Here is a 25,766-nt window from a genome sequence, read left to right as displayed (position 1 = left end):
GAGAAGCCAGTTTCAGAGGAGCACTAAGACCCGTAGTTTGTTATCAGTGGGCGCAGTCTTTCCTCAGCCTCTTATCTGTTCTACATCTTAGCTTCACTTGCTCATCTGTCAGATACTCTTCGGCTCTGACCAAGATCTGCCACACCATGCAATCCCTTACTTCAGTCCTCATTTCCCTTTCCCCAAGGCTTTGCTAGTCTCACATTTCCCCATGTCACCGATGCCACTACGCTCTGTCCTTGCGCCTCTTTCCCAATTCCTCCTTCAAGGGCTCCGTAACCTACATATCCCCCACACTATCAGTGGGACTTTCGATGGCGGTATAGAGACCTACGGTCGCGGTATTAGTAGCACTTGACAAGCTGAAGGTGGTGATAATTATGCAGTGTTTATCCTCGAGGACGGTTCGACCTTTGAAGAAAGATAAGCTAGTTAAAGATAGGGATAGAATTATATCCCGTAGAACTAGACCTCTTATATACGATACTACTATACCGTGAAGAACCGCTAGTATAGAAACTCTTATACCTTAGTAAGTTTAATAAAGAGGTAGTACCTCTATAGAAAAGCTGACTTTCTAAGATTTTTAGATATATATATTCTCTTCTTTCTAAGTTAGCTTACTAAACTTTTATTTTCTAGATATATTTTTATAATACTCTAACTATGATTTATAAGTAGTATTCAAGATAAGATAATATTATAAAGCTACTAGGGTGGCCTGCGGCCGGCAGACTGCGTGCAGTCTTGAATTTAAGGCACTAAGGCACGCCGGGAAATCCACGGCGAAGTTAAATTTTTGAACCTGCCACCAAACGCGACACCAGAGGCTTGTAAACCTATCTCGTCTATGAGTATAGCCCTGCAGAGGGTAAAAAGTATATGAAAATACTCGTCGCAGGCAGGGCTATAAAACTAGGGACCAGATTTTTGAATCAGGCCCTGGTTAATTTAATATGTGGCAAAAGGTGGATTTTCGTCGTGGTTTTGGTGAGGGCGCTAGCGGGCGCTAGACAAAACATTGCATCTTTTTATGATTCCTTTGGAATAATATTAAGCTAAAGAAGACTAAAAAGGTAAGGTTTAGATCGTAGGTAAGTAATTAGTAATTATCTTACTACTCTATTACGCTTATGGCTAATTGGGGCTAGCTCTATATAACTAGAATTAACTCCTTCGCTTATCACTACACGTGACTTAATTGCCTGAGGCTTGCACATGTTGTCAAACCAACCAGAGAACGCTAATTTTATCGACAACAAAAGATCGCAATCGCAACCCAATACTGTATTGCTACCACTCTGAACCAGTTTTACCCGTATCTCATAATTCGTCGCTTACCACGTACGCAGCTATAATATCATGAGCATTCATTCCCATTCTCGTCAGCACACTACGCCTCCAGAAAGCTTCACCCCCCCTTTGACCCCTCCTCCGACAGATGAGAAGGGCCTAAGTTTGGTCTCGCGTATCGTAGAGGACATTAAGAATCGGCAGGACGGACGCAACTTGACGACGTCGCCGTGGGACGTCTATTCGTTAGACCCCAGAGGGTACCAGGAACTGCAGCACGAACTTGAAAGAGACGAGTCTCTCCGTGGGTTTGCACAACATAAACTCCGGTATGAAGAAGCCTGATGGTGCCTTCTGTCCCATTCTCTGCTAACTCTATGCACAGGTACGACTATTTCCCTTCTACCAGTCGACTTGTCATTCGAATGCCAACCAATCTGCACAAAATATTCATCATAAGGATCGTGGAGGAGATACAAGTTCAATTGGAGTCTTTTCAAGACACGTCCGCAGAGTTTGCAAAAGAGATAATGTCTGGAGGATCGGCATCAATCAAATTTACAGACGAAGAGTATGGCAAGCACGATCCTGATGCGCAATTTCGCCACTCGAAGGCCCAATTTCCAGGAGTTGTGATCGAGGTGTCGTATTCGCAGAAGAGAAAGGACCTCGAGCGCCTGGCGGACGATTATATTCTTGGATCTGATAGCGATATTCGGGTAGTTGTGGGCTTAGATATCGAATGTAAAACCGGCAAGAAGGCAACGTTATCTGTTTGGCGGCCGAACATTATCACGAATGAAACTCAGGAGAAAGAACTAGTGGCCCAATCAGTCGTCGCGAATCAGGTTTGCAAATACCAATCAGATCTGCGGTTATGCTAACATGTTAGAGGTGTTCCGCGATACCAATGGCAACCCAAGCCCATCTCGTGCAGGAGGCCTTCGACTACGCCTTCGGGACTTCGCCACTGAAGCCCTGGCAGGGGCTGACGTCCAGCTACGTGATCCGATTATTCTCCCTGTCAACAAATTATGCTCGCTTCTTGAGCAGGCGGAGGATGCAGTCTCCATCGTTGGGCAGCAGACTGGCGTCATCACAACATACAAGCCGTGGATAAGGAAGCGGCGCAGGGAATCTTCACCACTAGAGTAGCTCACTCTGAGAGATGAGAAACGCTTTCGCGCAGACGAGAGTAAAGCGATCGATCAAACAACGAGGGACGATTCTTCATACAAGACTTGTTCAACATCTGAGGGAGAAGCCAGTTGATTGGTGCTTGAGAGACAGAGTAGCCTTGTTGGTCTCTCTTGCGACTATTGCTATCTGTACGTGTCTTGGATTTTTTGATTCTCTCAGAAGAGAACGAACTTACGTCTATCACACATCCACTCCACATGTGATCTTGCAGGATGTACGTTGGAAGTAGCTCGTCAAGGAGAAGGGTCATAATCAAACGCTGGGAACGAGCCGGAAAAGACACCTGAAGGGATGTTCGCATTCTATTGGTGAATGCGATACGTGTCCAATTTCGGTATTGGAAGAAGAGATCGCGTCGCAGTCAGCTCGAGGGCCGGTACAACCTAGTGCTGGCCGCCGGAGAAATGACAGGAGCCACAGAGAAATGAGATGGGTACATGACAAAATTCGATAGTCACCGAGGTAGCGAACGATCACGTGCCTGTTAGATGGCATGCACTATTAGGATCCCGGGTGCTGCTGCTGTACAGGCCTAGATAGGACAGAGGAATTGGTGCATCGTCGTTTTGTAGAATTGGTATTCTTGTTCTACAAGGCACGATGCAAGCCATTGAAGCTCCTGCGAACAAAGGACTAGAGTAATACTCTACTGTCGCATTGTTATCGGCAACAATATCATCCCTCCAATCCCAGCGCATGAGCTCTAGTTTGTTGTTGCATATTGAAAGTTTTTGAGAAGACCGTAATTCCCATGCAATCGCGCCAGAATCATGATAACGAGCTTCGTCCCCATAGCCCTACCGAGCACATCTCCCGAGTCTCCCCGACATCTAGTAGCCCAACTCAGCCAACTTCTTGGCCGTTGTCGAGTCGATGTTCGCACTCGACTTAGCTTGCAGTTGCTGCTTCCTCAGCGCCTTCTTCTTTTGGTGGTAAGCCTCACCCTTGACCTTTCTCCTCTCCTCAAGTCTTGCATATAATTAGCGTGGCAATCTTAGAACGTGTTCTTTGTTTTACTGACCTAGCAACGACATCCTGGTATTTCCAGCCGAACTCGTGACCAAGACGTCCAACGGTGCAGTATTTACGACCGGGCTTCAGTCTAAGAACACGTAGAGCCTGGGGGACAACCATGCGCTTCTTGCGGTCATATGGTGGTGGGACACCCTCGAACGTCTTGAGACGATCCATAGCGGCAGCACCGCGAGCGGTCTTGTGAGGGATCATACCGCGGACAGTTCGCCAAAAGATTTTAGACGGTGCGCGGAAATGGAAAGGACCTGATCATCATCATTATGAAAACCGGTGGTAGGAAGATTCGACGATACATACCACCGCGGGTTGGGTTGTAACGAGTCTGCTTGCGTAGGAAGGCGGAGTACTTTACTGCGAGAACGTCAGCCAAATCCTGTGTGCCCCAGTGCTTTTCTCGAAATTGTGTGCGTCCGTTGCCTTTCCTGGGACCTCCAATCTACCCATGTCGCACCGCCTATAGGTTTGCCCAAGGTCATCATCCCCATGTTGACATTATCGCGTGTCTATCAATTGCCCATATGCCTCTTTCTCTTGGACGCACAACGGACTGATGAAGATCGGTGAACGTACACTTGGCGCGGAAGAACTCTCCAGAGATGTTAAGAGCCTCGCACCTCACTACAACAATCTTCTGACCATTCAGAAGCTGCTTCGCGACGGTGCTGGCCAGACGACCGAGCAGGTGTCCTTTGCCATCAATGACGATCTGAAGGCGACGGTGTTAGCGAAGATCCATTGGCTCAGATGGCGAAAGTATCACTGTGCGATACGGAAGTACGTACCACCGGCTCGAATGTCGACATCTTGAATCCTGTGGGCGTTAGTGGGTTCGCTGAAGATGTCGTTGATGATGGTGAGGATGTGCGTGGTGTGAGTTTGCGATTTCGAAGTGTGGAAGTCTCGCGCACGGGACTTGCCGATTCGCTAATTAGCGAGCGCACATACGCTAACCGTTCCAGTCACTTCAAGGACAGTTCCTATTAGCAGCAACACTTTAGATGTAGTACGCTTTGAAAGACAATCTACCACGGGAAGAACATTTGCCCTGAGCATGATAGTGGACGGAGCAGGCTATCATGGGTTGGCTGGAGTTGCTTTACGATATTATTCGTTCTTGTAAAGCCCATCCCGTCATCCCCTGCCACTAGGCCACTGTCCTCAGGGTCTTATTGAAAATGACACTCCTTGTATGTTTGGTATCAGCCCTCAGTGCCGCTTTGGCGTTGTCATCATCTTCAGTCTTGGTCCATTCAGTGGCTGGGGTGAGTGCACTTGACTGCGAGACTGAACCGGGATTGCGAGAGGCATTTTCTAATTTTGCTTGCCGAGACAACAAAAATGAACAATCCCGCTAAGTCTTTGCATCAGTCCTTAGCCCCTGTCTATTTCGTTGTCGTCTCGCTTGGCGATAACCTCTAACCAAACCAAAGTGTAGGTATATAGCCTTACGACCATCATAGTACCTCATCGTAAGTATTCAGACGCACTGCTCTGACACGGAGCCAAGCTAGTATGCTGACCCCTCCGAAAGTTAAGGCTGCAAAAGAGGTAGACCTCCTGAGGAAGAGATAACCAATTTCTCACTTCATTTGAACCGATACTTCCGTCGTTGGCTGACCAGAAGAGGCTGTATTGAATCACTTCCGTTATTGATCCAAATTGGAGTCTGTCTAACAGACGAGACATTGTCTGCGGACAATTGTTGACAGACGTCCACTGTGATAAGGCCACCGTGATATCGTTGAGAGTCCAGCATACTCTGTCGTTCCCTGGAGACCGTCCAATATACTCCTGGTATGCCCACAATGTTCTTATTACAATACGAACAAGCAGGGATCCTCATTATCCCAGATCTCGTCCCATGCGACGCTTGTATCCACAACTGGTGATCCCCTCGCCCAATATCTCTCTAAGAACTCACTGGCATCTATCATACTGTGAAACCCGAGAATCACACTCATATCGTGTAGCCGATTTCGAATCATCGTCTTACTCGCTTTGTCCTTCCCACTAATCTCAAGCCCGGCAATGACCATGGGCCAGAAACAGTACAGATAAAAAGGAATATTCGTATTACGCGTCGCAAACAACATGTCAATATTCATGAGTAGTTTGCGCAAGTGTTCGATGCGAAACTGCTGGATTGTCATGACCGAGTCTGGAAGTACGATAGTGTTCGGGCCAAAGATAGGGAGAAGAAGTGAGCGCAGCAGGAATAGGATAACTGCAGACAGGTACACATGGCCTAAGCACAGCCACATTTTCGCGTCGCGCTCTTTCGTGCCTACGGCTCGCTCGACACTTTCTTTTGGTAGTGGCCAGGAGAGCAGTCGTGTGTTCCACTCTGTCTGCTTCATCTTCGGCGCGAGATCCTGGATGATGACCGCAGCATCAGCCCATTGCTTCGGATCGAAGGCATTGAGCTCAATGAAGAGCTTTCTCGCTTCGAGTTGAATCACGGCGAGCTCTGGAAGAGATGCTGTATAGCGGCGAGCGCGCAGGTCGTTCGTCCGCATGATGGCCGTCAGAAGGTGATGCGAGCACGGCATGACAGTCCAGACGCCGTCGTTGTAAAGAGAAGGGACGTATGAGAGATACTGTTTTTGTTCGGATGCGAGAGGCTCTTTGTGTATGTTCGAGGTCGTGAGACGCATGGTTTCAATTAGGATAAGGTATGTCATGAGGTTACGCACGGCATACTCTTCAGATCGCAAAAATATTTTCATGCCACCATGTAGATCGACGATGGCTCGGGCGCCTTGGAAGTGTGCTTTCCATTTTTTGCCGACGGAGCAGCGCTGAACCTGGACATGGTGAGTCTTGATCGAACGTGAACGTAGGGGCTAGTACAAAGCTGACCTCTGAGATCATCAAGATGAATACACAGATTAATGTTATCATCTCTTTCTGGGTCTTCGGTTCACTCAATCTCTGATTTAATTGAGTCACGGCCGAAAATGTATGCTTGCTTATATCATTCTCCAGCGACCTCACGTGCTCCGTCCACTCAAATCGCGTCCGACTCTGTGTCTCCCTTATGAACCGGTGTCTCGCAACGACTAGAAAGAACATATCCAATAGTATTGGCGGTGTGAAGTGCCAAAAGCAAGCCTTGATTCGGAACGGATTGCATTCGCTCACAATAGGTGACATGGTTCCGCATAAGAATCGGTTGTAGTACTCCATACAACGAACCAAATTCGCCAACTTTGGAGGGAAATACTGACTCCCAAATTCCTGTACTGTACCTTCTGCTTTCTGTCTTCGCTCTGCTGCATCCGCCCAGATACCCTTTGATCCAGCCGGAAATTTCTCTTGGAGCGTTAACGTCCTCTCCAGGTGATGAGCATGTTGATATGTCAGTCCTTTTTCTGCAGAAACAAGTGACTCGCCAGAAGTCTGGTGGGCGTCGACTTTCCGCCGTTTCTTCCTTGCATTTGGCCCCTTGATCCAAACTAAGGGTTTCGTGTCGCCGTATCCAGGACACTCAATACCCTTTACTTGACATTTCAGACAGGCGGGCTTTTCGGAGTCGCAGCGCACGCGACGGCGCCGACAGGACCAGCATTGCGGCGCCAGGGATGACATCCGATCTCTTTTCTAGCCCCGAAAGTCTCATCTACGTCACTTTGAGATACAAAGGTCCAGGATTGAGCAGCAAATTGCAATGCGTCGTATCCTCGCACTTCGCCGCTTATTCATGCGCGCCACGTAGTTTAGAAGTTTCCAGGTGGCGAGGGTGTCACAAAGCCTGTGACTTGGCATCACGAAGGCAGTGCAGATCCCACCATATTAGATGTCGACGTCGCTAGATCGATGATCAACTCTGGGGTCCGAAAGAGGAGATGAAACTAGTTTGGAGGTGCGAGGCCGAAGTGGGGATGGATCCATGAAAGCAGTTAGGGGTTGTAAACCTGAGTCTCTGAGAACCTCACTCCATTTTCCTAACCAGAGCTCTTTCTACTTTTACGTCTATACCAAGGTATATAACAGTACTAAGAGTAGATTTGATAAATTTTAGATGCATCTTCATTCTTCTATAAGTTTATGTTATTATTATAAAGTCTCTTTAGAGAGATAGAGAAGAATTTCTAAAAATTTCTTTGAAGTTCTTAGAAGATGGCCCGTGCCAAAGATACGATCCGGATAGCATTCTGGAAAAACCTTCTCTCTTCCTCTTCCCTAAGGATCAGACCCTCTTATTATAGACTGAATTTAAGGGTCTAGAAAGGTATATAGGATGGATCAACCTATTATACCCTATAAGTCTATATAGGTATTATATTGTATAGACTATCATATAGAGGTAGATTTTTTCTGATCCCAAATTTTGGCTCTTCACGTCCGACGAAGTACAGATGAGGCTGGTCATCAAGGTGAGCATGTTTGCAATTTCCTAACTTCGTAGGGAACGCTAAGCCTCGAATTCGATCACCTCGTGGGATGTCACAGACAACCACCTAATGAACCGGTGGCCTTTCAAACGCTCATCATTAGAGCACAAGCGCGCTGCTTTCACAGTGATTAGAAACGTAAACAGCGTAAGGTAATACCGGAAGAACTATAATGTAATGATGTTTAAACTTAATGGAGTTCCAATCTGAATCGGAACTCACAAACCTTCGAGTTGAGAGGACGTATTGATTGTGTATCTTATCGAGATTAAGTCGTTGTATCAGCTACATTTAGAACCTACAGAAAACAACACCAGAGTGTATAGAGATACTACGAACCTAACGTAATCGCCTTCATCAACGCTCTGAAGCTGGCATCCTATTCAACTGCAGATGAGAGAGCTCTAATGACACTGACTGCGAACGTTCCTCCACCCACTCGTCATACTCTCCCAGTCTTGGCATAGACATACGTACCATTTGAAATGGTGACATAGTCCTGAAAGCACCACGGTAAGAAGCCTAACAGCGCGACAAATAGTGCTGTATTAGGCATAGAGTAGCAGACTAGGATCCATGTACCCAGCGGAGACATAGTAGTCATCAGGACCATGAGTACCTACTTAGGTAGTATTACCATAGCGGCCTACGTGATTCACGAGAAAGCAAGAATATATACGGCGGAAGTAGCTAGATTGGGCATCACATTAAAGATTTATTAACCTGCTTATGTGCTATCTCCACGTACCTTACGCCTTCAACAACTATGGCAATAGAATTACTTATCATATTCCATATTCTTATCAACTTCATGGTATGCTATTTTAGCAGCCATGTAACTCCGGGAGAGAAGTATAAAGCCATAAGTCTAAGCACCCAATGCCGTCAACATGAACGATATATTGTCCGATGGTATCATGCACTCCTTCGCATGCGGTCCTCGTTTTAGGAAGATATCGCGTAGCTTCCCGGAACCGCAGCGATGGGCCTATTAGCGGAAAAAGTCCAAGGAGATACTTCTGATTAGCCCACCGAGACCAACCCGCTGGGTATATGAATAACCTTAGAATGATACCACCAATGCTACTACTAAGGACTACGATACTAAGTGCAAGGGTCTGGCAAAATAGACGCTTTAGCGTAAGCCATAAGGGCTGAACAGTCAATCATAGTATACAATCCTTGCGAGAGCAGGAAGTGATAGATATTCGTTAAAGTAGAAGGCCATGGTAGTACCTATAGAACGAAAATCACCACCAATAGTAAGAACGGGAGGACTCTATGAATGTCGAACGCAAGTCCGAAGAAGACGGTCTAAGAATATAGAATTAGAGACATATAATAAGCACGAGTCAAGTCAATAAGGAAAAACTATGTAGCGTATGAACCTCTGTTAGAATGCGACCCATGAGACTTCGCCGATAAAGTAGTCTCGAAGCTGATGTGTTTTATCGTACTATTGGATACCTTTCCAGTGTGCGAGAGGGATATCAATTGGATTATAAAGGGCAGCCATGTGGTTATGCTGGATGAAGCTGATAGACACGTTTCGAAGCCTCCTTGGCGTGGAAGTAAGTCATTTTCATGTGTAGAGTTTCATAAGCGCCATCCGAGTTCGCGTTGGCTGGCTCGGCTTCTGATTTTGTGGAGGCATGCGATGAAGGCGATGGCTTATGCCGCTATAGGGTGTAAGAAGAAGAAGAAGAAGAAGAAGAAGAAGAAGAAGAAGAAGAAGAAGAAGAAGAAGAAGAAGAAGAAGAAGAAGAAGAAGAAGAAGAAGAAGAAGAAGAAGAAGCAGTTGAAATGGGGGGAGGAGCTATGAGATTCATTATTACCTTATCAGATTTGTGTTTTCGATCTTGGAATGACCTGGGGCCACTTGTTAGTGTCTTGGCATAAATTATAGATCCAAACCTCGGCAGTCGGCGCGACGAGGCATCAGTCATAATATACGGATTCCCCTAATGATGGCGGGCAAAAAGATTTCGCTTATCAGTGCCGTTCACCTAGACCTGCTAAATGTCTATGGTACAGTCATTACCTGATTTCCAACTCCTAAATTACGACAACGATCAGAATGTTCCTCTTCTCACCGTGAGGCTCACAGCCTCTTGGACCCACTGTGGTCCTCTTCTTCCAGACGAATACAATGACCTTCCCTACTCTTTCCATGCTTGGGCGAAAGCAAGCGTTTGCGGTGACCTCGCAAACCCTCTGACCCGACTCCTCCGTTACATCAATACCTTTTTTTCGGACGCCGGCATTGAGACCTACTGGCTCACAATACGCGCAACAAGAGGCTCCCATGACTATGATATTCCGCGATGGCATACAGATGACGAGTTCTTCCGATTTCCAGGCAACACTCAAGAGTATCCCAGGTCAGAGGCACAGTGGAAACTGGCCGCAACTCTGCTGGGCCCTGGCACCCTGTTTGTAGAGGACAGCTCTGTGGCTAGATCGGTCCAGCGAGAGACCAGAGCTCTTTGTGAACAGGAAGCCGTACCTCATTCATGTACGTCGATTCGCTGCCTAGGATGTGCAGATGTGGCAGAATCAACGCGGAAAAGGCTTGCAAAGGCATTGGCAAGTAATAGTATCGTACAGGCTCCGGCCCGGGGGTGTATTTTCTTTAGAGTTGGGCCAAATCAAGGCGCTGTACATTCAGAGCCTGCTAGTCATAGTGATAGAATATTCGTGAACTGTATACCCGGTACAAAGAAGGAGCTGACGCTGGTGATGAAGCAGTGGGGAATGGAGTATCCACGATCTTGGAGCATCGGTGTACCACTGCAGTTTGATAGTGGAACGAGCTCATGAAATAAACAAATTACCAGGGAGGGCTTGTTATTCGCTGGCTCACACCGAATCTTCATCTGCTATGCCAACTCAAATGAAACCTTTAAAAGGTCCTGCCAAGACGAACTCTAGGGATACCAACTTACCTACTAGGCACAACCTTGGAATGCATCTACCTCGCCTCAGTTTTAAACCTGCGCGGTCCTCCAGAAATCGGACAGAAGGCCAAGGGCTGGCAACAGGCTCTAATACCGGAGACTCTCAACTCTCAGACTGTCCTGCGCCTTCAACAGCTGTTCGAGCACGATTTCCTTCCGAGAACACGACCATCAGTGCAGGCGCTGCAATCTTCCACATCGCATCAAAACGCGTCGTTCTTTGCTACCACACACGGGATAAATACTATTTCCTCCCGAAGGGCCGCAAAAACTCTGGAGAGTCGCTGGAGCGCACAGCTGTACGAGAAGCATGGGAAGAGAGTGGATATCGAGCGCGTTTGATCGGAGGTGCTTGGCCTCATAAGCAGACACATGCTGATGACTGCACGGATGATGACCAAGATTTTGGGATCATCAAGCAAGACGGACATGACATCGTGGTCAAGTGGTCACTAGATGCTGTCTGGACGGAATTGATACCTCTGCACCCGAGTCGGCCGCAGGCCCAGTATATTTTGTTCTGGTACATCGCCGAAACACTTCCACCAAACTTACAACATGAGCTTGATACGCAAAGTTCCGACAAGAAAGTTTATAAGCATGCAAAGCCTATGTCACATTCCTTGACGATCGAAGAGCGCATCGCGATGGAACCTGAAAAGTACAACCCTCCTCGAATGGAGCATACAGGTGTAGACTCGGAAGAAGCTTGGTATACCGCAGTTCTTGTAGATATCCAAAAGGCACAGGAGCTTTTACTCGACGAAACTTCCGTCGACGTTGTCAAGAAAGGCTGGAGAGGCATCTGTGAGCGTAGAGAAATGGAAGACAAGTCTGGAATGTCACACGTTCTGTCAAACGTTCAGCAATGAGGTTATGTAGAAGGACATCCACACCTCTAGCGATATATACATGCAGGATGCGAACACGTCAGCTATATCTCGAGATATGTGCGCGCAGCAGTAGCAGCTAAGTTTGAGAAGCAAATAAGACGACTAGGACTCCAAGACGAATGATCGACAGGAAGCAGATACTTTACAAATCGAGCCAATATTACTGTCAAGAGAGTCCAAGGCGCAGTTCACACACCGTAGTTCACGTGTAACATAGCTGCTATCCTTCTCGTCTCTAAATTGCTACACTAGTAGTATTCTTCGTAAAGCACACTTCGCCTGTACATGCCCTGGCTGCACACAAAATGCTGGACGACCTTCGGAGCATTGGCTATTACGAATACGAACAAGCTGAAGGAAGATCGGAAGTAAGCTCATAGCTCCTGCGATACCGCATCTGTAAACCTTACGCTTTCGGCACAATGAGGCCCAAACTTGTAAGGATCGTCCAGATGAGAATGAATTAGCCCATGTGATGATTGGAGAACTTTACAGATCCATAGAAGATCGTATAGGTCTACCAGGAGTCGGAAACACTCCCAGTAGCCCGCTATCTACAGTAAGGATTTTCTACTCAGGAGTTCTGTCAACGCTCGAGCATGCTTGGTCGGGTGCTACACTCGCAGATACTAGATGCGGGTACGAGAGATATAGCTAGTTTGTGCGAGCAGGACAACGAAGAAGAATGACTACGAAGTCTGATGTAGGCGTGCATGTTGCGAGCGACGAAGCCTTCGTTCTTGTTAATGGTTACCAGCTTCTTATACTTATCAGGATCAAAAAGATAGTCAATTGAGTTCAAGCGATATCTGGCATCCTACTAAGGGTGATCATCGAGATACGAGGAATCCCACTCGATATCATGCTAGGGATGCGGTTACCCCGGGCTGATACCCTTTGTAGTGAATGTTGTAGAGAAGTATACTGCTTGTCTGCGTCGACAAACCTTTGCTTACTAGTCCCAGTGTCAAGAGATTGCCTTCAGTATCGACTCATTTTTCATGATTTCGCGAAATGCTTCGGGTATGGATCCTAACGAAGTAGATTTTTTTCGATAGATCTCATAGTGTTCATCTAAATTCATGCGACAACAACACGCAAATCCTAGGTTGGCAGTCGTTGTTCAAGAGCGGAGCAGGTTGACTTTGCGCAGCCCCCGTATAGCAGTCTCCTGGGTTCTATCTATCCTTTTACACTCGCTGTCTTTGACCGCAAGTCTAGGATTGAGACGTTCCACCTTAGCAGCAAGTTATGTTCACAAATATAGTCATAAGTCCAGTTGCAGCATGCTCATATACCCATGGGATGTTAGTTCTCACTGAAACTTTCATTTACCTCGACCCGGTGAAGCCTTCGCAATTCTTTCCTCGTCTATATCTCCGCTACCGATTGGACCTCATGGGAGTCTCTTTGTACTGCTACTTAAAGATAGTATCCTCTATCACGGGGGAAGTGCCCTGTCCAACACCATTCTAGACAAAGAGTTTGCGGCAAAAGAACACCTAGCTCTATGGTAATTTATTCTGGTGGATTCCAGTGGACAAAAGAGCATGTGTGCGCAAAAACCATCCCGAGGACTCTGAAGAGCGACTTATGGGGATGAGGAAGTGCGTGAAAGATCTGGTGGTTTTTGGGCTTGACACAGGCTACGAAGATTCTCGTTGTTGATCGGACACATAGATCTCTCAGCTATGCGATAATATCCCAGGCAGTCTAGGCTGAGCCTAATTGACTTGACTCTGGTTCATACATTTTGTTGCTTTACTTGATCTTTTTCTCGTTTATGCAATGGCCGCGCTGAGCGTATCTGTTATCAAAACTCCGCATTCCTGAATGAGCAGGCTTCATATAATGATGACATGACTTTGAACGAATATCCCGGTCAATAACACATCTGGTTAGTCCATCAGCTTCCATCCAACCTCCTACAATGAGCATCATACGTCCATAGTATCAAACAGGAGCTAGACCTCAAACAACATTGCAATATATTGGACCTAAGTATGATATAAATTCATGACTACAACAGCTTTTTGAGATGTTCCTGCTGCCAATAATGCTAGGGCATCAACCGCCAGATTCGTAACCTCCTGGGTCTGCTATTCATTCACCAGCTCATGATACACCAGCGACTGGCCAAAACTTCTCCTCTCTTTACTATGTTTTGCTGGCATTTGCTGTTTTTTCGTGCATGTTTCGCCGGGGTAGATTACCAGACGAGCTTTTAGGGTTTGGTTACCTACTGCAGGTTATGGCGAGTGAGTGCTACTACTTTATTACTCCGCTGACCGATCTAATATGAGCCAAGATAACGCGTTGAGGCTGATCCAAGGCAGTCGGAGAAGGGTATGTTTGTGTACCCGTCCCACGCACTTCGGAGTTGTAACCTCCGAAGTGCTCCCGACTTGAACGTACATATACACTTTAACGGTATAATATATATATAAAATGAAGATAGCAACATCTATATAGCTAATACTATATATTTATTACTTATTAACTTCTTTCTAGTTATCTAGGAGTTAAGTACTCGTGTTCTAGTTATATTCCTTAGTAGTAGATACTTCTATAGCCTATTTTTAAGTCTCTCTAGCCGCCCTCTATATATCTCTCCTAATAGTACTCGTACACTTCTTTATAATAGTAACCCTAGAGTCTCTTACGTTAAAAGGACTATATTTACTAATACTCTTCTTTATAGAAGGGTTATATCTAGTATAATTAATAGCTACTTATTAATTATTATATAATTTATTTAAATAATAGAGTTTATACTTAATAGAGAGTACGTATATTAATTTAAATAGTTTACTCTATAGTTTCTAATTAGCTTTAGTAAACCTACTCTTCTACTATAGTTTATCTATTTTCTAGAGTAACTAGTAATAAGATTTAGGTAAGTATAGTATTAATAGAGTTACTAATAGGTTTATAGATACCTTAATATCTATTTTAGTATATATCTAATCTAATATAATATTAGGATTAAAAGGAATTAACCTAGTCTTCTTAAAGGCGTTTCTAATTATACCTAGCTTAAATATAGTACTAAACTCTCTATAAGTAGATTCTATAGAGGAATTTAACCTTATTAAAGTCTAAGTAGCCTTCGTATATTATAAGAATAGAGTTATTAGATAGTAGTATAGTTAGATAGAATAATAGAGTATATTCTATTATAGAATAAATTACTACTAAATGTTAGGCACGTGAGGAGCACGTGGCCTGCTAGTTGATTATACATGTGTGTAGCAGTCGTATATAAGTAGTGTGCTCCACCCTTGAAGTAGTAGCTTTAAGATTCGGTCCTTTTGGTGTAGTTGGTTAGTGCGTGGAGCCCGCCTCCTTATACTAAACCCTTTTAGTAGGAATCTAAGAGTATATATATAAAGGGATACTAATCTATCTAGTACGTAACTATTTACCGCCCTTTACGCTACCTTCTAACCCTATTAGCTAAGATATATATAGATTAGATTATATCTAAAGCTAAGTTCTAATAATTATCCCCTTCCTTTAGAAAGCTACCCTTAGTAATCTAGATTATTATCTATCTCTATATCTCTATTCTAAGTCTTATAAGACCTTAGTCTTTCTCTATACTTTATCTTAGATATTTACTAATATTTACTAATCTAAGATTTATATAAGTATTTTCCTAATAAACTAGATTTTATCTATCTTAAATTCTTATATAGATAAGATTATCTAATTAGGCCTAGCGTATTACGTAATATAATTAGATAAGTCTAGATACTATCTATATTAAAATCTTTTCTTAGAAATATTCCTTTCTTTAAAAAACTTCTTAACTCTTTATAGAGTTTTTTAGATTATTAGATATATTACCCGATCCTTATAGATATAGATTTATATAGATTTACTATAATTTAGTATAATTTATATAATTTACTAATTTTAATACTATATTTAGCTAGTAATAATAATAATCTATAATAATCTATATAAATTAGTAATAATTATAATATAATTTCCTAAAATCTCGATACTCTAAAGTAATTAGTATAGAAATAGACGCCTTTAAATAATCCCTATCTTATATATATTACTAATATATTAAAAGCTATTAATCTACCCTAACCTAGGCTAGGCTCTAATAATCTAGCTATATATTATTATAGTTATCGCTTTCTATTATATATTACTTATAGCGGTACTAAATCTATAATATATAGTACTTATATAACTAAGAAGCGTTATTACTTATAGATATTTAAATAAGTTTAAAGAACTTTATATAGATTTACTTATATTAGTATAGATTACTACTAGGCCTCTAGTAACCTCTACTAATAAGAAGTATAGTACTACTAATTGTAATGTCTTAGAGAAGGCTTTCTATAAGCTATATATCTAAGGTAAGGGTTACGCCTAGGAGTATAATTCTAATATCATCTATAAGGATTTATTAGAATCTACTATAGCTATTATTACTGTGATTACTAGGTAATATCGTTTTTCTTAAATTATTATAGATTCTTACTAATATATATTAATCTCTATAATAGTACTAAAATCTCTACTACTTTAGACTTCTTTCTATATACTAGCGATATTAAAATTTCTAGAAAAGGTTCTAGTAAAAAGGCTAAGGTTCTTTTCTTATGTGTACTAAAGAGCTATAAATTTAGGGAAGATAGCTCTAATCTAGAAGTTTCTATACTAAAGGTATATAGTTCTATACTAATTATTAAATCTTTTTACTAATTTATATAATTCCTAGCGTGCCTACACCGGTCCGTCTCTCTCTATCCTAGGTTCTACTACTCTATAGATTTCTATAGAGGAGTTTATAGCTATAAGGCGCGCTATATAGAATTTATAGTATCGGAACGAAAGACTAGAGACTTATATTATAAAGCTCTATACTATACTAAATAAGAACTAGTGGAAGGAATTAGATATAATTATTGTGGTAATTAGTACTTCTACTTCTACTCTGACTTAATTAGTTTAGATCTATACTAATTAGTACTAATATATTTCTTTTATCTAGCGTTTTTAGTTTTTAGTTTTAATTTTAAAGTAATCTTACTTCTTCTAGATAGATTAGTATAAGTTTATATAGATCTATATAGATCTTTATATTTTCTTTTAGCTTTCTTAATTTTATCTTTCTTTAATAATAACTTCTTTAATCTCTTTAGTAATCTATATTAATCTATACTAATTAGTACTAATTTTCGATATCTATTTCTCTTAGTAAATTATTTTTTTAAGTCTCTTATTTAGTTAAATTTTTTAAAGTTCTAAGTTTAAACTTTCTAAGGGAGTTCTAAGTTTAAACTTTTCTAAGGAAGTTCCTTAATTCCTTAGAATGTTTTAAAGATCTATATCTCTTTTATCTTCTTTCTTTTAGGCGGCCGTCCTTAGTACTAAACTATACTAAAAAATATTAAATCGCTATACTTTAGTATAATTCTCTATAATTCTATAGCTTCCTTTACTAATTACTACTTATATACTAATATTACTACTTTACTAATATTTATTATAGATTTCTAAGTATCTTTATTAGAATTATATCCTTTCTAATAAATTTTATATAGCTACGTACTATCTTTAGCGCGTTACTAGCTAAGTATCTACTTAACTTTATAGATATCTATCCCTTCTTATATAACTACTTTATATAGTATCTATTTAGAATAATCTAATAATAATAAGGTATAAAATAGCTTAAGGAGTATAATATAGAATATATTATATATCTTTAATATAGAAGGGAGTTATAACTTATATATCTAGTTATTAATTATACGAGTAATCTTATATAGATCTATTATTATATAGTTAAGCTTCTTCTTTAGTCTAATACTATAAATATTCTTACTATTTAGTAAAACTTTTTCTCTAATATTAAAGATTATAGGTTTTCTACCCTTATTATAGTATGATTTACTATAATCCGTAGTATCTTATAGTAACTTTATAATACTTCTTTACGTTTAGAATAGTTCTATAGTAATTTCTATTACTTTAATATTAGGTTATTCTACTTTAAACTAAGTTTCTAAGAACTATATATTATAGTTCTAACTAAAGTTTACTTTAAACGGACTTATATAGTGTGGTAAGCTATTACTACGTGTGTCCCTTTTGTAAATGGCTGTGTTCCTAGTATAGTAGTCGCGACGAACTTACAAGTATCTCTCCCAGGTATTATAAGTTCTCTTTGAACGTATAACTTCTTATTAGTTCTCTTTTATAATAGGATGGGTCTATATAATACTCTTAATTAATTCTTTAATAGCTAAGCCTAATAATTAATACCTATAGAGGCCTATGAACGTAAGGAAAGGTCAAATAGTCGAATATTAGTAATAGGGGAAGCGCCCCGAGTAGAATGACCAAGGAAAACGCCCTCCTTAAATATATAATAAAGCTATATAACCAAGCTAGGGACATATACATGTGGGGCTGTAGGAGCGGCCTTCTACATATACCTCCCCGGCCCATAGAACTACTACCCTTAGTAGTATAGTAACCGTGTGAAGAACGCCTAAAAGAAAGACCTTAATACGAATAAAATGCGCCTCTAGTAAACCTCTCGGCGCGGGTAAACCTTAGCCTAGATTATTAGTTAAGGGTAGCCCTTAACTAATAATTAGGTAGGTTTTTAGACACCTAATCTTAGTAGTTAAGGTCACGAGCTAGCTCCTAAAGAATCGTGTCGCTTATCTTAGAGAGGTTAGATTCCTCCTTATCGGATAGTTCGTTAGGCCTCTCCTATCTATAGAAGTTCTCTTTAACGTTATCTAGGCCCGCGTTAGACTCGAATTTCTTAAAATTAATTAGCCGCTTAGCGGCACGCGCCTTATTAAATTCCTTCTAGAACGACCTATCCCTATAGACTAGCCTTTTCTACCTTACTATTTTCTTAAAGGTCTCTACGAATACCCTCGAGCCCTCCTTAAACTAGGCGTCTACCTTAGCTTTAAGTTATTAAGAACTTACATTAAGCTATATAGCTACCTCTTCTTTTACCTCCTAGCTATCCTATCTTTTACGGCCGACTAATATATTACTAACGGCGTTAAAACTCGGGAGTTAAACTACGGCTAGGAAGGCAAAAGAAATCGCGCTATATTTATTAGAAAATCCTAACGGAGACATGGGTCCTAGAGTTAAATTCCTATAAGCTACTACGAGTTATTCCTATATGCCTATTTTAGGTACTTCTATTATTATGTAATTAGGGCCAACCGCGATATACCATAGAAGTATTATACGTCTTCCACCCTTTACGGGACCCTAGGTACCGTATATTATTAGTAGGCTAGAGATACGTACTTTAAGGGACTAGTAGGGGACTAGGACGAAGGGACTAAATCATTTCTTATCGTCCGTATTATAGATCTTATCGTTAATAGCCGTAATTATACCGTTTCGATTAACCCCCTCGCGGAGCTTAGCCTTTAACTACTATTTATTTAAGAACTTATAGAAGTAGGGAACGATTATAGTATAGTTGTTACTTCGTTTATCGTCGAGACTAATACTCCTCTAGATTATATTAAACCCGTGTCTATTGCTAGGATCGAGGATTCGATTAATAGCGTTATCGAGATACTTGAAACCCGTCTTATCACCCCTATCCTAGGACTTCGCATAGTACGGGTACGAGATTAGATAGTAGTTAAGATCGGGCTAAAGAGCAATATAGGTAAGCTAGTAAAGTAGACATTACCTAATAAACTATTAGATATAGGAGTAGTATATAGTTCGTAGCCAGCCGTAGTTCGATTTCTTATTAAACATGCGCTAGTAGTACTTATATATATTAAATTCATCCCTCGCGAGTTCTAGGATACTCTTATTAAGTATAGAGGTCGTCTTTTTAAGTAGCTTAAAGAGCCCTTTAATATTAATACTTCTAGTACATTCCTACTTATTAAAGAGTTACCTATCTATTCTACCGTCCTCCTTCTAAATTATAAATATAATACTAGTAAGAATGGTTTTAATATTAATGACTTACTTCGGGGTCTCTAGGGTCTAGTAATAATAGATACCTAATACCTCTATCGGATAAGGTGGCCGCGCGTACTTCGCGAACTAGGTATAGTAGTTCTTATAAACTTTAAGGGCCCCCACGTTATCTCTAAACTTATATACTATTTTAAGTCTCGCTACTAGGTTTAAGTAGGACACGCTAATAAGTATATTATTCTTTCTAGCTACGTCTTAGTAATGCTTATAGTAGACTTTATACGGAATAGCCATATTACCTATCTACGCTTTCTAGCGTACTAGTAGGGCCATTCCCTTAATACTTATGAAATTCTTCTTTAATAATATAGCTACCTTAAAAGTCTTCGTTACTAAAGGCGCGTATTAATACTTCTTAGGCTCGTCCTCTTCCTTAACTAATACTATTATCTTAGAGTACGAACTAAGAATAACCGGGGATTATCGTATAGGCGCCCCTAGTAATTACTAAGGGCTAGTAGATAAGGCACGTCTACGAGTAGGTTTTATCAGCGTAGCTATAATAGGTACTAAAGAGGTTCTCGCATAGCCCGGTAAGGGACGTATACTAGTAGTAGTAGAAGAAATACTTACTTTAAACGGACGACTAGCTTCGAAGAGACGACGTACTACTAAACTAGAAGGCGTACTTCGTGGAGGGGACTTTACCGTAGGCGTTATCTACGCTAGTTTTAGCGATGGTAAGGTCTAAGACGGAGGTAATATACTTATCTCTTTAATTTATAGGTAGTATTCGACGGGCCTATAAACCATTCTACTTATCCGTAACTATTAACTAGCGGGGATAATAAGTCCCGTCTTATTATAGAACGTTAGTTTATTTTATCGGCTAGGGTAGTTCGAGAGTTACTAGAGAGATAGACCGTCCTTATTACTATCGCTAGCTAGGGCGGTATCGATATTAGAGCTCTAAAGATATACCTTAATTCTCCTTCCCTTCTATCCCTAGCCGATTCGGGACTATAGAGATACGTTTAACTAGTTCCTCGCTCTCGCCTATATCCGCATTTATAAGAGCGCTACTAGCTTTTCTATAAAGTTCTATGTTTACTAGAGCTATCCGAGGGCGGATTAGAGTAACTAGCTATCGTTATTAGAGAGGTCCTTTCGCTAGTTTTATAGGATTGTATTTTTAGCTTTTAGAATACTAGAGTTAGTATCTCTTCTATAACGAATTATCTCGTAGACTTCTTTCGGAATAGAGGAGTTAATCTTTGCCTTACTATACCCTATTACGGCTCCTACTTCCTAGAAGAGGTTAACTATACTACTTAAGAGCTATTCTATAAGGCTAGTAATATAAAGGAGATTATTAAACGTGTCTAGAATATAGTTCTATCGCTCTTACGGGTCCTAGATAGCGATAATTCGGTTAATAGTAGACTTATTTACTTCCGTAGCTTCTATAGCCTATCCGTACGGAGTAGTAGATAGCCTTAATACCATGATAGCCGTTAATGGCCCTACTTTAGTACTTACGACTCTTAACTAGGACCGCGTCTATCTTATTAGTACTTAACGATCTTATAACTCTTCACGGGTAGGCGTTTTCTTTTTCGGCGGGGCTATTATTATTATCGGTTCTATCGGCGAGTTACGTTCTAAGAAGAGGTAGTTAAGCGAGGCGGAAGTAGAGGAGGAGGTTTTATTAATTAAGAAGGTATAGAGAGGTATAAGAGGGAAGAGTTATATACTATCTTAAGTTCTCTTTTTATACCTCCTCGAATGCCGGGTATATAGTAATTTTTATAAATGATCCTTACTAATAGCCGTAGGCCCGTATACGTGTCGAATCTATAAATGAATATATACTAGGTATATAGGAAATCTATGAATAAATGTATCTACCGGGTATATGGCGGAATCTATAAATAAATAGATACCGGGTATATTCTTATCCTTATAAGACTTTCTATAAGTATCTTTTTCTCCTATATCTCCTTCTTCTTTTCTTCCTTATTAGTTTCTAACGGGGCCCGTTCCATAGTAATAAAATAGGCCTTCAATAGGTGGGCTTCGATTACACGACCGGCTTTAATGTATAGTAGGTGGAATTCGTGTAAACGCCATTATATCTTCTTTCGAGTATTACTTACTTTAATAATAAGTTTTATTATTTTATAGTAATAATAGAGTTCATTATCCTCTTTCGATAATAGAGTTTATCGTCCTTTTTCGATAATAGAGTTTATCGTTATGAGACTACTTTTATAAGTATCCCTTCCCTTCTTAAAAAAACTTCTATCCCCTAGAAGAAGATATCGATTCTAGGGAAACGTAAATATTCTTCTCTATTAAAGTCTTATAGAGTAGGAATTACCACTTCTACCTAGGTTCGTATGGCGTCGTCGAGGTGTTCCATAAGTTATTTATAATAGTTTTTCTTATCGCTACTCTCCTTATTTTCCTTAGTAATTCTTCTAATTAGTAGTCGTGAGGGCTCGTTGTAACTCTCGTTACTTATATTTCTTATAAAATATTTCTTTAACCTATAGCTAGGAAACGTCCCTCTAAGTATAGCTCTATTAAGCTCCGCGAGCTTATAGGTATAATTAAACACGGACTAGATTCTATATAGCCCCCTCTAATGCTACCTTAGCTTCCGCCCTATATTCTTCTATCGCTATGAGTCGTATAGAAGGATAATTATATTAACTAGTAACGACTCTTAACGAAGGTAATAGTCGTTATTCTATACCTCTCTCGATTCCTTACGCGTTTATATCGTGTAGGCATGGGCCTCCTTAAGATCCTCGGATCTTCTCTTAAGTTATCTAGCTTAAAGAGCGAGTAAGTCGGATATTAATCGCACCTTATCCTAAGGGAGTATTCGGAGCGACTCGAATTCGACTTCGATAGGTATAATTGGTTTATGGCCGAGCACGAGGTATACGGTACTATACTCTATACTAGCACGTATTATTATTCTATCTACCTAGACGACCGTATAGAGGTAGCCGGGCTAGTTCTTAAATCCGCCATTAGTTATCTTCGCGAGAGCATTAGCGAGTAGTATAAAACTTCTCTTAATAATTCTATTTACTTAGGGATTATACGTAGACGTAACCTTCTAATAAATTCTATAGAGTCGGAGAAGCTCCTCTATAGCACCTATATTTTCTCTACTACTATTATAGGTGATTTTAGGAATGATTCTATATCTATAGATTACGTTCTTAAAGAGGAACTTTACGATAACTATAGACGTGGCCGCTATACATGCCTCCGCCTTAGTCTATCCGCTTAGCTATTCTCGTATAGATACTACTTTACTATACCCTATGGAAGGTGGTAGCGTCGTTACGTCTAAGTATATTCTTTACTAAAGAATAGGCGTTATAACGTAGTGGAGCCCTTTATTAAGACCTCTAAGGAGTTTACTTTATTATTAATATTCGTTATAGGTTTTCACGTGCTATCACACGTCTCTACGTATACCTACCTACTAATACTTATCCTTAATCCTTCCGAGGGTCCCTTCGCTATCTCTATAATCTATCTTATTATAAGTAGCGGTAATTATACGCGCCCTAGTATTCGGATCCTTAATTACTCGTGTATATTAGCGATGTCTATCTCCTCTCCGCTAGAGTATTCGGTTACGTACGAGGAACTTTAGGTAGTTAGTTATAAAGGTCTTATACGCTCGGTTAGTTAGGTTAGTTAGCCTCTTAAGTATAGTAAGGTACTTTATAATCCTCTACTATTTATCGCTATATTTATCTATTAAGGGAGACTTAATGGCGGTATAGTCGAGTATCTCTATTATATAATCTCTCCCGCTAACGGGCTTAATTAATAACGTCTCTAGTATATCTATATATAGAGCTATATCCATGAACTCGTCTAGGTTAAAGGTAGGGACGTCTGGTAGTTCTTCTTCTTCGTATATCCGTAAGATACCGTCGGCGACTACGTTACGCTTCCTAGGTACGTGCCTAACTATAAAGTTCTATAGCTAAATCCACGCGAGCCACCTAGTAACGAGCGCCCCTAGTAAGTTAGTTACGGTGTGGTTAATTTAAGTGACTAGAGTATTTGTGTCTATTTCTATAATAAAGTGCGTACTATAGAGGTATTACCGGAACTTCTATAACGCGTAGAGGAGAGCTCGGTACTCTAGCTTCACGGTATCGTAGTTTCTCTTAGCTTTTAACTATATTCCTCTATTATACCGCGATAGCTAACGTTTACGATTCTCGTTCTCCTATATTAACGTAGCTCCCTACCTAACGTTACTAGAGTCTACTACTAGGATTATATCTTCTATACCTATCCTATACCGTAACGTTATTAGTACGGGAGTAGTAGTTAGAGCTATCTTTAGCGCGTCTATCGAGGTCTACTTCTTAGCTATCTACTACTAGGCCGATTTATTCTTTAATAGTATAAATAGCGGCGATGCGATAACAGCGTACCCGGGGATCTATATCCGGAAATATATATAAACACCAAGGAAGGCTCGTATATTTATCGTGTTTTTATAGGGTTTCCAGTCCCTAATAGTAGTAACCTTTTTATTACTCGGTCGCCTCCCTTTAATATCGTAGACGTATCCTATAACGTTAGCGGCTTTAATATACTACTAAGTCTTCTTACTACTTAGGGCGTATCCGGCGCGCTCTATATCCGCGAGAACCTTATCTACGTTAATTAAATGTTCTAGAATATACCTACGAATTCTAGGTAGGGCCTTCTTAGAGTTATATTTCGTCGTAGGTCCTTTAATACCTAAGTTATCTAGGAATAGTAGAGCCCTCTCCGGGATATATTCTTATATAATAGTTAATATAATTCTAATGAACTAAGCTACTAAATTAGTAGCCCCTTAAGGTAATATTATCCTACGTAGTAATTCTAGGGGCGTTATAAACCCCGTTAAGTCTTGGTAATACTCTACTAATAGAATCTAATTATATTCTAAGAAGAAGTCGGTAAACGTTAAGACGGCTATCCCCGTAAAGTGCTCTAAGAACTCTTTATATAAGGGCGGCGTGGCCGTATCACGAATAGTAACTCGGTTAATTTCTATCGCCGAATTAATTAACCTATAATCTTATTCCTTATTAGCTTCCTTCTTCTTTTCCACGAGAAAATAGGCGTTTTAATAAGGACTACTATAGGGCTCGAGCCTTCCGCTATTAAGACACTCTTTTAGAATTATAAGTACCTTCCTATAAAGGGCTCTAGGAATGTTAAAGTTCTTAGCCTACTATATCTTATGTTCTACCGTTCGGATCTCCTGCGGAGGTACTACCTCTTTATTAAATTTACTAAGGTATAAGAATTTCTATATTAGTACTTCCTCGCGATATAATAAGATTATATATAGTAACTTAAGTTCTACGGAACGTAGCTCTATTCTAATCTTTAGCTAACTTATACGTAGAGGCGTTAGACGTGTTCCTAGCGGGATAGTTACCCTTCGAGACTCTATTAGCCTATTAAACGCGTTAAGACCTAGGTAGACGGCTAGAAGAAGTGTCTACCGTGCGATTGCTTATTTACGCTAGTCTAGATACCCTAATAGATTCCTAGAAACCTTTTAGTAGGCTTCGGAGTCATCTACGGGGTGTACTTTAACTCCCTTTCTTTTATATATAGTGGCCATACTAAATCCTTTTAATACCCCGGATAAATACCGTCTTTAGAGGCCGGTAGAGCCTACTATAAGCTATTCTATTATCGTGCCTTATTTATATACAAAGGTAGCGTACCTTACCACCGTAACTAGGGCGGCTAAGTTATCTTTTCTCGATAACTAAGTAATATTTTTAGGCCGGATTTTCTTAGAAAGTAACTCTATATAACTTATTTCTATATCCGTATAAAAATATAGCCTATCCCCTTCGTTAGTGGGTTTACCGGACTCTATTTAGTATGGATTATTAGTTAAGGGTAGCCCTTAACTAATAATCCGGCTTAACTCCGGCTTCCGGCGATATACTCTACTATATAGTTAGTCTCTAGCCACGGAGTTA

At 40.8% G+C, this 25,766-nt stretch overlaps 5 protein-coding genes across 5 annotated transcripts; 3 read left to right on the top strand and 2 right to left on the bottom strand.

Annotated features, from left to right (window-relative positions):
* Window positions 1-1,250: 1,250 nt before the first annotated feature.
* On the top strand, window positions 1,251-2,448 carry EJ05DRAFT_515416 (uncharacterized protein; the record flags this gene model as incomplete). Its single annotated transcript, XM_033748600.1, has 3 exons — window positions 1,251-1,622; window positions 1,679-2,141; window positions 2,188-2,448. The coding sequence occupies exons 1-3, from the start codon at window positions 1,363-1,365 to the stop codon at window positions 2,446-2,448; spliced, it is 984 nt and encodes a 327-aa protein (XP_033595205.1). The 5' UTR covers window positions 1,251-1,362.
* A 610-nt stretch (window positions 2,449-3,058) lies between these two features.
* On the bottom strand, window positions 3,059-4,517 carry EJ05DRAFT_265801 (ribosomal protein L13). Its single transcript, XM_033740307.1, has 5 exons — window positions 4,311-4,517; window positions 4,099-4,234; window positions 3,826-3,879; window positions 3,515-3,773; window positions 3,059-3,462 (listed from the first exon to the last, which is right to left on the bottom strand). The coding sequence occupies exons 1-5, from the start codon at window positions 4,329-4,331 to the stop codon at window positions 3,324-3,326; spliced, it is 609 nt and encodes a 202-aa protein (XP_033595204.1). The 5' UTR covers window positions 4,332-4,517; the 3' UTR covers window positions 3,059-3,323.
* An 825-nt stretch (window positions 4,518-5,342) lies between these two features.
* On the bottom strand, window positions 5,343-7,116 carry EJ05DRAFT_490653 (uncharacterized protein; the record flags this gene model as incomplete). The annotated part of the gene is made up of 2 exons (XM_033745903.1): window positions 5,343-6,332; window positions 6,388-7,116. 2 exons carry the CDS (start codon window positions 7,114-7,116, stop codon window positions 5,343-5,345), a joined length of 1,719 nt encoding a protein of 572 aa, XP_033595203.1.
* A 2,825-nt stretch (window positions 7,117-9,941) lies between these two features.
* Window positions 9,942-10,742, top strand: EJ05DRAFT_505723 (uncharacterized protein; the record flags this gene model as incomplete). The annotated part of the gene is made up of 1 exon (XM_033747732.1): window positions 9,942-10,742. The coding sequence occupies one exon, from the start codon at window positions 9,942-9,944 to the stop codon at window positions 10,740-10,742; it is 801 nt and encodes a 266-aa protein (XP_033595202.1).
* EJ05DRAFT_265780 (uncharacterized protein) lies at window positions 10,682-12,015 on the top strand. The gene has a single exon (XM_033740306.1). It carries the CDS (start codon window positions 10,804-10,806, stop codon window positions 11,749-11,751), a length of 948 nt encoding a protein of 315 aa, XP_033595201.1. The 5' UTR covers window positions 10,682-10,803; the 3' UTR covers window positions 11,752-12,015.
* The last annotated feature ends 13,751 nt before the right edge of the window (window positions 12,016-25,766 follow it).

Source organism: Pseudovirgaria hyperparasitica (assembly GCF_010093815.1).
Source record: "Pseudovirgaria hyperparasitica strain CBS 121739 unplaced genomic scaffold EJ05scaffold_31, whole genome shotgun sequence".
NCBI lineage: Eukaryota > Fungi > Ascomycota > Dothideomycetes > Acrospermales > Acrospermaceae > Pseudovirgaria > Pseudovirgaria hyperparasitica.
Note: the sequence above shows the minus strand (reverse complement) of the source record. Positions and strands in the feature narration are given on the sequence as shown.